The following is a 13,634-nucleotide window of genomic DNA, read 5'->3' as shown; positions in this document are numbered from 1 at the left end:
AAATTCTAAATTAATTATAATTTGCCATCAAAGAATTAAGTTTATAAGTTTCAACTGTTACGTTTGCGCCGCATCGTAGATGTGCGGGGAGTGTCACCTCTCGATCACAGCAGGCAGAAAGTAAAGGTAAGAACAAGTTTAATAAAAAAATACAACAAAAGAACACTTGTACAAACGAGCAAATCAAAGGCGTGCCTTAGCACCGAAGCAGACTACAGAACGTAAGAAAAAGAGGCACAGTTCAAAAAGTCCATAAAGCGCGAGCCGAGCGCGCGGAGGCTAAGCTACACTTAGCAGAGAGAATACAAACAGACAAACCTAACGTAACTGTTGCGTGGTGCAAACAAACTGGCGACGAGGAACTGAGGTAGCAGGCGGTCTTAAATACAACACAATAAATCAAAACAGGTGTGCTTCGGGAGTGCGTGCAGGAGGCAAAATTAAGTAGCCATGGTGACGAATGTAAACAAGGAAGTGTTCAACTGAAGGGATCGGCAGAGTCCAAACGTGACCAAAACATATCCAAAGCAAAACAATAAACGATCCGTGTAGCAGATCTTGACATTGAACATCAAATATCTTGTCTTTGTAGTGCATTCAACTGAATATGGGTTGAAAAGGATTTGCAAATCATTGTATTCCGGTTATATTTACATCTAACACAATTTCCCAACTTATGTGGAAACAAGGTTTGTAGAAAATATTAGACATCGCCTATTCAAGCAACATCCTATTATAATTTTAAAGCTGCTGGATGACCTAATAGGCTGATTGAAACATATTTAAATTATTTGTTTGATATTGTTTTGTTGTATTATAATATATATATATATATATATATATATAAATATATGTTTTATGGAAAATGTCTTGCAACATTCGTTTTCATGCATTATCACATGCAATTTTGAATCATTCCAGATACACCATCATAACAGCCAACCAAAATATTCTGGGACTAAATGGAAACGCATGAGTGGAAAATCAAAAAAGTTTGTTATGGTTGCCTTTGAAAATTAAATAAAGTCAATCTAGTTTTAGCAAAATCCATTACAGATTCTATAGAATAATAATATATTGATATTAATAAAATATGTAGTGAAAAAAAGTTTCCTTTGCTACAAAAATACTGCATAGTTATCAAAATTAGTAAAAAAAATGGAACTACTGTGAGAAAAAGATACAAAGAGATGTTTGGGTGGACATATTTCCACTGAGGTAGAGGCGGCCCTGATGAGCCAAAGAGATAGCAGCAAAATAGTTCCCTCCCATTTGGTTTGATGTGGTTCAAGTCAATAATCTTAAGATACTGTCTACATGGTCTGATGTTCACTTGGTCAAATGAGAGGAGAAAATGTGGATCGTGCTTCATCTGCTGCTCCTGCTCCAAAGTGGAGGTAAGTCCATGCTCAGTTCCAATGGAGACATGTTCATACTGTACATGACTCTTATTAATATGTCTTCTTTTTTCTCTTCTTCTCTTCAGAATGTGCAGGTGTTTACAATTTTTCCATTCAGACTGTTGAACCTGGAAAAAGTGTCTCTCTGACATGTTCCTACGAGGATTTTATAACTCAAAACATCTTATTTTGGATTCGATTTGTTTCTGCAACCTTTCCTGAAATTCTAGCTGCAATGGCATCTTTCAAATCTGCTGAAGGTGGAACGTCAAATACTGGACATCGCATCACAGTTAAAAAAGAAAATGGAAACTTTGTTCTGCAAATTCGTCAAGTAGAGAAAAATGATTTGGCGATCTACTACTGTTTAACTGTACAACGATATCTGAATAAAATGACGTTTTTGAAAGGAACATTCCTTCAGGTCACAGGTAAATATGACAACACATTATTAGAAAACAGTTTTACATATTTTGATTGTTACATAATATCTTTTTCTAGATAACAATGTTAACTTGACTACTCTTCGGCTTACAAATTTCCAATTGAAAAAATATTTTATTGTGATGAACATGTTTTTACACGCACTACAAGGAATGTAACCTCTGCATTAACACATCACAGTACTTTTTAGCTTCATGATTTCAACAGAAGTGAATGTCGATCTGTGGAATCAAAGTCCCAGAGTGCTGAAAGACTTCAATTTGTCTTGCACTCTTCCCAGAACCAGAACCCTCCGTGTCTGTTGTCTCTGAAGTCCAACCAGGACCGCCTGTGAAGTTGCAGTGCTCAGTCCTCTCCCACTCTGGGAATGACATCTGTCAGGATGGACACAAAGTGTCCTGGTTCAGAACTGGACCAGAAAGTGTCCATCCCAGCTTTGTTTACACTCATGACGAATGCAAGGAGATCAAAGATAATTCCACACAGAAATGTGTCCACACTTTCTCAAAGAACGTCAACTCCTCTGATGCTGGAACTTACTTGTGTGCTGTGGTCACATGTGGGAGGATTTTCATGGGAAATCCAATACAAGTCAACAACACCCAAGGTAAATATTAAATCATTAGTATTGATGGATTTAAGTATTTTCTGCTGAAAATATTGACTGTTTTTTTTTTTTATCATACTTATCCAGATGGCTGCAATTGTGATTCAAACAAGTATGTTATCTTTGTCTTGAGTGCTGCTTTGGCCTTAAGTTTAATCATGTCAGGCTTCCTCATCAACAGGATCAGGACAAAACAAGGTTGTTGCTGCAAAGGTATGAAAAAAGCGCATCATCCATCATCAGTGGGTTGTTTTTTTATGCCTTTTCTTCAATTTCTCAGCTGGTCCACAAACACTCGATGAAACGCTCAGTCACGTCCAGCAGGTAAAAGGAAGTTTGTAGAAAGTTTCTGTGCATCTTTGCTTGGTTTTCAGCTTATTCTCATGTCACACATGACTTGTTTCCTCAGAGAGACGAAGACTCTTTGGTTCTATTCCATGCCGACCATTGTCTCCAGGAAAACTTGCAAGGCGAGGCAGACAAATACGAGGGTAGTAGAGGAATTCAACACGTACGCCGATGTCTATCTTTGTGACTCAGTTCTCACGAAACACAATTAAAATGTGTTCTGATACACATTATATTACTATTACGGATCCACAAAGAAGAGGTCGGAATAAATAAGTTCTTCTTCTTCCGGCTCCTTTTTGGTCATGTTGATTTTATGTGAGTTTAAATGTGATGTTCTTCAATGTAACTTGTTAAACATGTTTAAATTATCTGAACTATTCCCAATACTTAAAGATTTCAAAGTAACCTGAAGCGAGTAACAGCCAATGTAATGTGGGGAAAGATGTGAGAGTAGTAGGTCAATCCATGAAAACTAATGAAAAAAGTTGTACTTTTGTGCTGACTGCTAAGTTAAATATCCACCACGTTTATTTCTAACGTCACTATCCAACATTCACGTGTACGCTGATGATAATGCAAAACGTCTTATTCCAAAATGTAAATAAAAAGTATTGGACATGTTTCAGTGTTCCTGCTATATGGAGTTGTTGCAACAATCGTGCATGAAGTTGAAGCACACTTGGGCAGGAAGAAAAAGTTATTCTTAGTTCACACATTTTTTTTTATTTTAAAGGTTAACCACAACACATTTTAACTTCAACAGTGTTTGAGAGACTTTTAAGTGTGTGTGACAGAGAAAGAGTTACAGAGTGAGACATGCATATACATTTGTCTAAATATGGCCAAGGATTAGTGATGAGCAAGCTACTTGGAAAATGTAGTAATCTTAGCTACAAGTTACTCTCGATTAAATGTAGCTAAGTTAAAGGGGAAGCTATCACTAGAGAGTTGTAGTAAGCTACACTACAAGCTACACGGCAAAAGTAGCTTGCTATATCAAAGCTATATTTAACAACATTTCTTTCTATGGGCCCACATGTATAATGTCAATGTTAATGTGACTGAGAGTGTACAAATGGACTGGATGATTGTGAACTAACATGTGTTTGTATTTGCTCACAGAATCCTTTGGATTATTCTACTATGGAATAATGCTCTTAGTTAGTTTCGGGTGCAGATGTCCATCACAAGCTCTCTAGAGAGTGGTGTATGACAGTTGGAATCCTAAAGAAATGCAGGTTTGGAGGAAGTGTAAAGATATGAGCAACATCTGGCAAGAAGCCCCCACAGGTAGAAGTAGAGGATATGGGTCGGAGGTCACCCGACTCAAACTGATCAGAGTAATAATGTCAGGGAAAGATCGACTGGCCAAAAAACAAACTGAGCTTTGTCCAGACTGGTCGGTTTCATGGCTAGAGTTATGACGACTGGGGATCTTCGTGCAAAAGATATTTAAAGACAGTGGTCCGAGAAGACATCAGAAGGGTAATCAGGCCCAAACTCTTTCTCCTGGAAGCTGCAGTTCCGGTCTGAGGCTCGATGAAACAAATACAACTTGTTGTTCAACGATTCCTCGTTGGCGTCTTCTTGGCTCATCACCCATCACACGACCAAGCAATATACACCCCTATGTAGCTACATAGGTCCAAAAGCAACTGAGCTAAAAGAAAAGCTACTCTTCAAAAAAGTAACTAAGCTATTGCCAAGTTCATCACTGCCAAGGACTGGCATTATTGTGGGTTTCCTGCATGTCATCTTCATCACTAGAGAAAAATCTAATCTGCAGGAGAGGATTCCTTTGCCATTTTTAGGTAGGTTTCTTTTTTTTTTCTTTTGAGTGGTCAGCTCGAAGCGTCCCCCTGTCTCTGACTCTTTCGTCATCATGTGACACGAGTGCGCATTTGTTATGATTTTGCTTCCTGGTTTCGATGACCCGCCTTATCTTGCTTCTGATTAGCCAGTCCATAATGTTTCACCCTAACCTTAGCCAATTTACCGACCATTCATCATGGAAGTTCTCTGTATGTTATCTGTATCTTCATCCAGGTCATTATATTTTGTCCATCATTTTTTTGCCTGGATTCACAGTCCTTTTACTCTCTTTTTAGCTTGTAGTTTTGATTTAAGCTACAGTGGTTAATTATACCGTGTACCATTTTCTTATAAGATTGTGAACTAGCATGTTCACAATCTAGCATCCTTTAGAGCAGGGGTGTCAAACTCATTTTAGATCGGGGGCCACATGGAGAAAAATCTACTCCCAAGTGGGCCGGACTGGTAAAATCCCTGCACGATAACTTAAAAATAAAGACACCTTCAGATGGATTTCTGTGTTTGAAAACAGAAGAAGCACATTCTGAAAATGTACAAATCCTAATGTTGTTGTTTTTTTACATTTACATGTTGCGGTTAATAGTATTCTATCTTTATTTGTTGTGATTTATATTTTCTGAATGAATGATGTGATAATGTTCATCAGTCAACTCCATGGTGTTCATTTTCATCAATCAAGATAAAAAAACATCAAAATCAAATTACAGTATGCCATGTATGTAGTTTGATCATTTTCCTCGATTGATGTACTAACATTATGTGGTTTATTTTGTACATATGTAACATCATTTACAGCAGGGGTCAGCAACCTTTACCACTCAAAGAGCCATTTTGACCCGTTTCACAAAATAAAGATAACTATGGGAGCCACAAGACTCTTTTGAAATTTAAAATGAAATAACACAGCGTACAAAGTTTTTTTTTTGCTTTGTGCTATGTATAAACCAGGGGTCTCAGACACCTTAATATGAAAATGTAATATTAGTGCGGCATGCAAGTTTTATTTGAATGCCGCTTGACAACATCACATTTGCCAACCATATCAATTTTTCCGGGAGACTACCGAGTTTCAGAGCAACCATTCTCTCGACTGTCTGCTGGTTTTCACCCAAACAACAATAATAAGGGCGTGCTATGATGACAATGTGTTTAGCGCCCTCTACAGCCGTAACAAACAGCTAACCAGCCCATTCACATGATGTATAAGGCTTCTGCAGACACACATAAGCGACTGCAAGGTATACTTGGTCAACAGCCATACAGGTTACACTGAGGGTTGTGATATAAACAACTTTAACACTCTTACTAATATGCGCCACACTGTGAAACCACACTAAACAAGAAAGACAAACACATTTCAGGATAACATCCGCACTGTAACACAACATAAACACAACAGAACAAATACCCAGAATCCCATGTATCCCGAACTCTTCCGGGCTACATTATACACCCCTGCTACCACCAAACCCCGCCCACCTCAACCGACGCACGGAGGGGGTATGCCTTGCAAGTATGCCTTGCAAGTATGCCTTGCAGTCGCTTGCGTGTTGAGTCAGCAGCCGCACACTAGATGTGGCCGACAGGCACTCAGATATCATTGTATTAAAGCGGACGTGACGATATGTTCGAGAGGACGTTTAAGGCATTGCCATCACGGCACGCCCTCAAAATTGTTGTCCGGGTGAAAATCTGAGAATGTTGTCCTGGGGAGATTTCTGGGAGAGGCACTGAAATCCGGAAAACCTCCCGAAAAAATGGGGGAGTCGGCAAAGTATGCAGCTGAGCCATATCAAAGTGATCCAAGAGCCGCATGTGGCTCCGGAGCCGCGAGTTGCCGACCCCTGATCTACAGAGATACAAAGAATTTCTATTGCAATAACCAGTAGACACACGTAGAAGAGCTGTTTCTTTAATTAAAACATTTCAGGTTAATTTGTATACTTAGCAAACTCCTCCCATGGGATTCATGGCATTCTGAGTAATTGTTATGTTGCGTTAATGTTGTGTTACTGTGAGGATGTTCTCCCAAAATGGGTTCACAGGGTGGCGCTGTGGAGGTTTCCTGCGTCTCGCCTGGCTTCTTCTGACCACAGTATCACACAGCTCAGGATACAGGTTTGACACAGTATTTAATACATCTTTTACTTTACACAATTGTCCGTCTGTTCAGCTTCTCAGGTTTGACACAGTCTTTAGTACATCTTTTACTTTACACAATTGTCCGTCTGTCCAGCTTTTCAGCTGTCCCTTGTTCGTCTCTGTGCGTCTGTCCTGCGTCCTCCTGCGTCCTCATGCCTCTCTCCATTTCATGGTCTCCAGCGCTGCTAATAAAGGGCACAGGTGATTAGATCACTCGTTCCAGCTGAGGTATCCACTCACCTGTTGGCTGCTTAATGGCCGGCCCCTGCACACACCCCGACCGCAGGGGACGCGTGGAACACGCCCCTCTCCACATGCCCCCACCGCCAGACACAGGCCGGGCACCCGTCCGGCCGCGCCCACTCCCCAATAGCGGAGCGAGAGAGGAAGTCGGCCACGGCCATCTGAGCTCCCAGCCTGTGGACCACCCGGATGTTGTAGGGCTGTAATGCGAGATACCACCGGGTGATCCGCGCATTGTCGTCTTTCATACGGTGGAGCCACTGGAAAGGTTTGTGATCCAAGCAGAGACTGAAGGCCCGCCCCAGCAGGTAGTAGCGGAGGGCCCCGACCGCCCATCGGATGGCGAGGCACTCCCTCTCCACCGTACTGTACCTCGCCTCCCGGTCCGACAACTTCCGGCTGATGAAAAGTATGGGGCGATAGACGGCCTCCACCCGCTGGGTCAAAACCGCCCCCAGTCCCCGGCCCGACGCGTCCGCCTGCAGACAGAAAGGGATGTTAAAATTTGGCATGTGCAGTACCGGCTCCTCACAGAGTGCTTTCTTTACCTCTTCAAACACCTGCTGGCACCGCTCCGTCCACTGAACCAGGTCTGGAGCACCCTTTCGGGTGAGGTCTGTCAGTGGGCTGGTCAGGTCCGCAAACCGGGGAATAAATCGACGGTAATAGCCCGCCAGACCCAAAAACTGCCTCACCTCTTTTTTAGTCTTGGGTGGTGGACAGGCCGCAATAGCCGCCGTCTTGTCAACCTGCGGCTGCAGCCCCCCCCCCCCCCCCCCCACACTACCCCCCAAGTGGTACCCCAGATACTGTACCTCCCTCCGGCCAACCGCGCACTTCACCGGGTTGGCGGTGAGCCCCGCCCGCCTCAAGGACTCAAGCACCGCCCCCACTCGCCGCAGGTGATCTTCCCAGCTGCTACTCTGGATGATAACATCATCCAGGTAGGCAGCCGCGTATGCAGCGTGGGGTCGCAGCACCCGGTCCATGAGGCGCTGGAACATGGCAGGCGCACAGAACAACCCGAACGGGAGCGTCACAAACTGGAGAAGGCCGATTTTTCCCGGGACTCTGGTGATAAGGGAATCTGCCAGTAGCCCTTGGTTAAATCCAGTGTCGTGAAAAAACGAGCAGTGCCCAGCCGATCCAGAAGCTCGTCGACCCGAGGCATTGGGTACGCGTCAAAACGTGACACTTCATTCACCTTGCGGTAATCCACACAGAACCGCACAGACCCATCCTTCTTCCCTACAAGAACGATAGGGCTGCACCACGCACTGTGGGATTCTTCTTTTACTCCTAATTCTAGCATGGTTTTTAATTCATCCCGAACTATTTTGCGTTTATGCTCGGGAAGCCTGTATGGCCGAGACCGCACCGTAATCCCCGGGCTGGTCTCAATATGATGTCGGATCAGATCTGTGCGCCCGGTCCGCGAGGAGAACACATCTGCATAGCGCCGCTGTAACTCAGCCACCTCCGCTCTTTGAGCCAATGTGAGCTGGTCATCACAGGGAAGAGGAGAAGTAGAGGCAGAGTGCGGGATCTCTGGCCCCAACTCCTCCTCCTCTCTCACTACCGTCACCATGGAGACAGCCTCGGGCTCCCTCCATACTTTCAGTAGGTTTACATGGTAAATTTGTAAGCCTCCCCCTCGGTCCGAGCGCCGAACCTCGTAATCCACATCATTTACCTGCCGTGTGACCTCAAAGGGTCCTTGCCACTTTGCTAGCAATTTTGAGCTGGAAGTTGGGAGTAGTACAAGTATTTTTTCTCCCGGTGAAAATTTTCTCAGCTGGGTTCCCTTGTTGTACGTACGCTGTTGCCGTTGCTGGGCGCGGAGCAAATTTTCGCGTGACAAGTGCCCCACCTGGTGGAGTTTTGCTCGCAGGTCCATAACGTATTGTATTTCGTTTTTACTGCGGCTTGAACCTTCCTCCCAGCTTTCTTTGAATAGGTCCAATACGCCGCGCGGCTTCCTGCCATATAACAACTCGAACGGTGCAAAACCGGTAGAGGTCTGGGGTGCCTCCCGCATCGCAAACATCAGGGGATCCAGCCATTTATCCCAATTAGGTTTGTCCTCGTGCGTGAACTTACGGATCATGGTTTTTAGCGTTTTATTAAACCGTTCCACCAGCCCGTCAGTTTGTGGGTGGTATACACTGGTGCGGATCGCTTTAATCCCCAATAACCCGTACAGTTCCTTTATCGTGCGTGACATAAAGGACGTGCCTTGGTCCGTCAAAATCTCTTTCGGGATTCCGACGCGGGAAATGACCGTGAAGAGTGCTTGCGCAACACTCTTGGCAGAGATGGAGCGCAGCGGCACTGCTTCGGGATACCGCGTTGCGTAGTCCACCAGAACTAACACAAAGCGATACCCCCGTGTGCTTGGGTTAAATGGTCCGATGAGGTCCATCACAATTCTTTCGAACGGGACCTCCATGAGTGTTAATGGGCGCAAAGGGGCCTTCGGGACGGCCGCCGGGTTTACCAGCTGGCAATCCGGACAGGCAGCACACCAGCGGCGTATGTCTGCCCGGATGCCTGGCCAATAGAAACGGACCATGACCCGATTGAGTGTTTTCTCGTACTCCAAGTGGCCAGCGAGGGGTTTGCAGTGCCCCGCCTGGAAAACCATTTCCCGGCGGGGTTTTGGCACCAACAACTGGGTGGACTCCTCACCTGTTTGAGTGTCACGGCTCACTCTATATAACCTATCCCTAATAATCACAAAGTGGCGGAATACCTGCGTTTTCCCCGGGCGCACCAGCTGACCGTCTATGCAAACCACCTGGTCCCAGGCCGCGCGCAAAGTTTCATCGCGGGACTGCTCAATGGGAAGATCCTCCGTGGACTGCCAGCAGAGGGCCGGTGGGGCCTCCCGCGAAGCCCCTGCCGGTTCCCGCGTCGCCAGCGAGTACTGCGCGGATATTCCCCTGTCCTACAGTCCGTGAACGCATCCCCACCCATTGTGTCACTAACTGGTTAAACCCCGGCCAATTTGTTCCTAAAATTATCGGATACGTAATGTGCGCACTTGCGGCAACCTTAACCTTATGCTTTTGACCCTCATACCAAATTTCCACTGACACAATCGGATACTCGTGCACATCCCCATGAATACACCTGATTTTTCCCCGTGTCGCCTGCCTCAACACCCTGGGTCGAACCAGGTTTTTGTGAATCATGGACTGTTTACAGCCCGAATCCACCATGTACTCCCTTGTATTCTTACCGGGACACAGTACGTCTCTCCTAAATCGGGGGCGGGTGCTGGGGCCCCGACAACCTGCATCACCTGCCCCACCTCCATCAAAGAGCACTCTCGACGCACGTGACCCGGTTGACCGCAACCCCAGCACACCGGCCCGAGTGTCTGAGGCGCACTCTGTGAGGGAAGCCCTCCCTGGACAGCGCTGTTACCCTGAAACGGACAAGGAGTCAGACCATTATTTTCCCCTTTCCCCCCCTTTGTGGGATGTGTATGTGTGTGTGACTGGGTGCGTGTGTGTGTGTGCTTGTGTTGATTGTTCAAGGAGGGGACCTGATCCTTGCTTCCCGGTCCTCCGGCCAGGTGAGGGCGCCACTCCAGTGCCAGTCGGTCTGGTGGTGGGAATCGTCGGCGTGGAGCTGGGATGGGCCTTTCCGCTGCCTTTGGTGTGTTGTCCCTGTGGACCGCTAGGTGGTCCTCAGCCAGTGCCACTGCTGTTTTGACCTCCGTTGGACGGTGGTATCTCACCCATGCTGCGGTCCTGGGCGGGAGGGCGTCGACTAACTGCTCAAGGAGTATTCTTTCCACCACTTGAGGATCTTGCCCATTTGGTTAAAGCCATCTGTTCGCCGCGTCCCTCATTTGCTGCGCCAGGACGAATGGGCGGTCTTCTTGGCCCAATTTCATTGCTCGGAACCTTCTCCGGTGATCCTCCGAGCTGCTGCCGACCCGATCGAGGATGGCGTGGCGTAAATTGTCATACTGCATCCTGGCGACTGCCGTGAGGGCCAACGCCGCTCGCTGTGCCTCCCCCACCAGAAGCGGTAGCAGCTTCACGCCCCACTCTGCCTCTGGCTATCCGCATGAGGTCGCCGTGGCCTCGAAGACATCCAGGAAGGTGTGAGGATCCTCTGCCTCCCCCATTCGCTGCATGGATGTCGCTGCTCCCCCTCCTACCGTGGATCTGTCCATCAGCTGCTGGATTAGCTGCGTCTGTTGCCGGCTTGCTGCCGATACCTCGGCCAGCACTTGCCCGAGCGCCTCCAGGGGTGATGTGGTGGACATCGTCGTGGTTCGCTTAAGTCGGGTGCCAGTTGTGGAGGTTTCCTGCGTCTCGCCCGGCTTCTTCTGACCACAGTATCAAACAGCTCAGGATACAGGTTTGACACAGTATTTAATACATCTTTTACTTTACACAATTGTCCGTCTGTTCAGCTTCTCAGGTTTGACACAGTCTTTAGTACATCTTTTACTTTACACAATTGTCCGTCTGTCCAGCTTTTCAGCTGTCCCTTGTTCGTCTCTGTGCGTCTGTCCTGCGTCCTCCTGCGTCCTCATGTCTCTCTCCATTTAATGGTCTCCAGCGCTGCTAATAAAGGGAACAGGTGATTAGATCACTCGTTCCAGCTGAAGTATCCACTCACCTGTTGGGTGCTTCATGGCCGGCCCCTGCACACACCCCGCCCGCAGGGGATGCGCGGAACACGCCCCTCTCCACAGCGCATACTAGTAAGAGTGTTAAAGTTCTATATATCACCACCTTCAGTGTAACCTGTATCACCCAGTATGCCTTGCAATCTTGTACGTGTGACCAGAGAACTAGCGAAATGCATGCGTCCGGCCGGCACGCAGATAGCATGGCATAAAGGCGGGCGCGATGACATGTTGTAGAGGACGTTAAAAGTAAAGCCATCACGGCACGCCCTCAATATTGCAGTCCGAGTTAAAATCGTAGAATGTTAACCCCGGGTGATGTCCAGGAGAGCTACCGAAATTCGGAAACCCCCCGAAACAATCGGAGGGGGGCGGCGATTATGCAGCTGAGTCACATCAGAGTGGCCAAAGAGCCGCATGCGACTCCGGAGCCGCGAGTTGCCGACCTCTGACTTAAGCAAAGTGAAGCATCTCCGCCAAAGCCGAGGACTCTTCCCGTTTCCATTCAAGTCAGTGTCCGTTTCGTATCCAATGTAAGGAGTCCCTAAAATACATCTCCATAGCTTTGGGACGGCGTGGCGCAGTGGTAGAGTGGCCGTGCGCAACCCGAGGGTCCCTGGTTCAACTCCCACCTAGTACCAACCTCGTCATGTCCGTTGTGTCCTGAGCAAGACACTTCACCCTTGCTCCTGATGGGTGCTGGTTGGCGCCTTGCATGGCAGCTCCCTCGATCAGTGTGTAAATGTGTGTGTGAATGGGTAAATGTGGAAGTAGTGTCAAAGCGCTTTGAGTACCTTGAAGGTAGAAAAGCGCTATACAAGTACAACCCATTTGTGCTGTCGATGCGGGATTTGGGGAGTTCACAAATAACATTAGACACATTCACAATTGCATGTTTGTTTTAGTATACAGCAAGTCTGGTTACTCTTTTCTGTCTCCCTGACACACACACACACACACACATGCAAGATGGGCAAATGATTTGTCTTGTCTCAAACAGACACTGCTGAATTGGAAGCATTGTTGTTGTGGTTAACCTTTCAAAAACAAAAAAGGTGTCAGATAAGGAGATTTTCTTCTTGCCCAAGTCTGCTTCAACTTCAAAGGGGCGTTTGCAACTTGCTCCTTGTTACATTTTTTCAAACCGAAAAATGAAGCAAGAGCACCATTGGTCAGCTTATGTTACTATTAGTGGTTTAACAGAACACATTTGTTTTGAGATGTTTTCAATTGTTCACAATAACTAGGTTCATGTAATACATTTTTTACGGCTGTCACCCTTCGGATCTCTTGAGCTAAAAGTGATCAGTTTGTTCTTTGTTCTTGTTTCCATGGGTAATGCATTTAGAGATAGCCTACATTAGCAGTTAAGCTTTTCCAAATTGCTACCATCATCTAAGAAACTTACTGGTTTTATGCTTATGTCATTTGCTACCGGGCGAAGACACAACAAACTCTCGTCTTGTCTCTCATGGACACACACCTGTTGTTGTTGACTTTGGACTGACTGGCAAGAACACCAAGGTCGCGGAACAGAGACACATAGGCTTACACACACACGTGCATCCACAAAAGATAAACGCCACACACACATACCCCACCTCCCATCCAACGCCCTTGACGCGAATCCCTTAGGAGTGATGGACAACTGGGCAGCGCCTGAAGAGCTGCAGCCTGCCACCGTAGTCCCCACTCCCTCCCCGCTGTTGCAAGTCTTGAGATGTATGTTGTAACATGTATACCGTATTTCCTTGAATTGCCGCCGGGCATATAGTATGCGCCTGCCTTGAATTACTGCCGGGTCAAACTCGCTTCGCAAAATAATTAGCGCATGCTTAGTATTACCGCCGGGTCAAACTCGTGACGTCACAAGTGATACTTCCCCTGTCATCATTTTCAAAATTGTAATTTGAAATCGCATAAAGGGAAGAAGATTAAGAGCTATCCAGTAAGATTAAGGGTC

The 13,634-nt window shown here is 46.4% G+C and overlaps 1 protein-coding gene and 1 long non-coding RNA gene across 2 annotated transcripts; both read left to right on the top strand.

Annotated features, from left to right (window-relative positions):
• The first annotated feature begins 1,327 nt into the window (after window positions 1–1,327).
• On the top strand, window positions 1,328–2,670 carry LOC133545908 (uncharacterized). Its single transcript, XM_061891635.1, has 4 exons — window positions 1,328–1,397; window positions 1,487–1,831; window positions 2,125–2,451; window positions 2,633–2,670. Exons 1-4 carry the CDS (start codon window positions 1,355–1,357, stop codon window positions 2,668–2,670), a joined length of 753 nt encoding a protein of 250 aa, XP_061747619.1. The 5' UTR covers window positions 1,328–1,354.
• Window positions 2,671–2,727: 57 nt separating this feature from the next.
• On the top strand, window positions 2,728–3,423 carry LOC133546093 (uncharacterized). Its single transcript, XR_009804982.1, has 2 exons — window positions 2,728–2,775; window positions 2,861–3,423. It is a non-coding gene; the product is annotated as an uncharacterized LOC133546093 (long non-coding RNA).
• Window positions 3,424–13,634: the final 10,211 nt, after the last annotated feature.

The sequence above is a fragment of the Nerophis ophidion genome, linkage group LG29 (genome assembly GCF_033978795.1).
Source record: "Nerophis ophidion isolate RoL-2023_Sa linkage group LG29, RoL_Noph_v1.0, whole genome shotgun sequence".
Taxonomy (NCBI): Eukaryota; Metazoa; Chordata; class Actinopteri; order Syngnathiformes; family Syngnathidae; genus Nerophis; species Nerophis ophidion.
This window is presented reverse-complemented; position numbering and strand designations above follow the sequence as displayed.

Excerpts from the sequence above, each read along its gene's own strand:
- LOC133545908 (XM_061891635.1), top strand. The coding sequence starts at position 1,355 with ATGTGGATCGTGCTTCATCTGCTGCTCCTGCTCCAAAGTGGAG. Across the intron at positions 1,398-1,486 it reads GCTCCTGCTCCAAAGTGGAG|AATGTGCAGGTGTTTACAAT; the intron begins GTAAGTCCATGC and ends TCTTCTCTTCAG. Across the intron at positions 1,832-2,124 it reads AACATTCCTTCAGGTCACAG|AACCAGAACCCTCCGTGTCT; the intron begins GTAAATATGACA and ends CACTCTTCCCAG.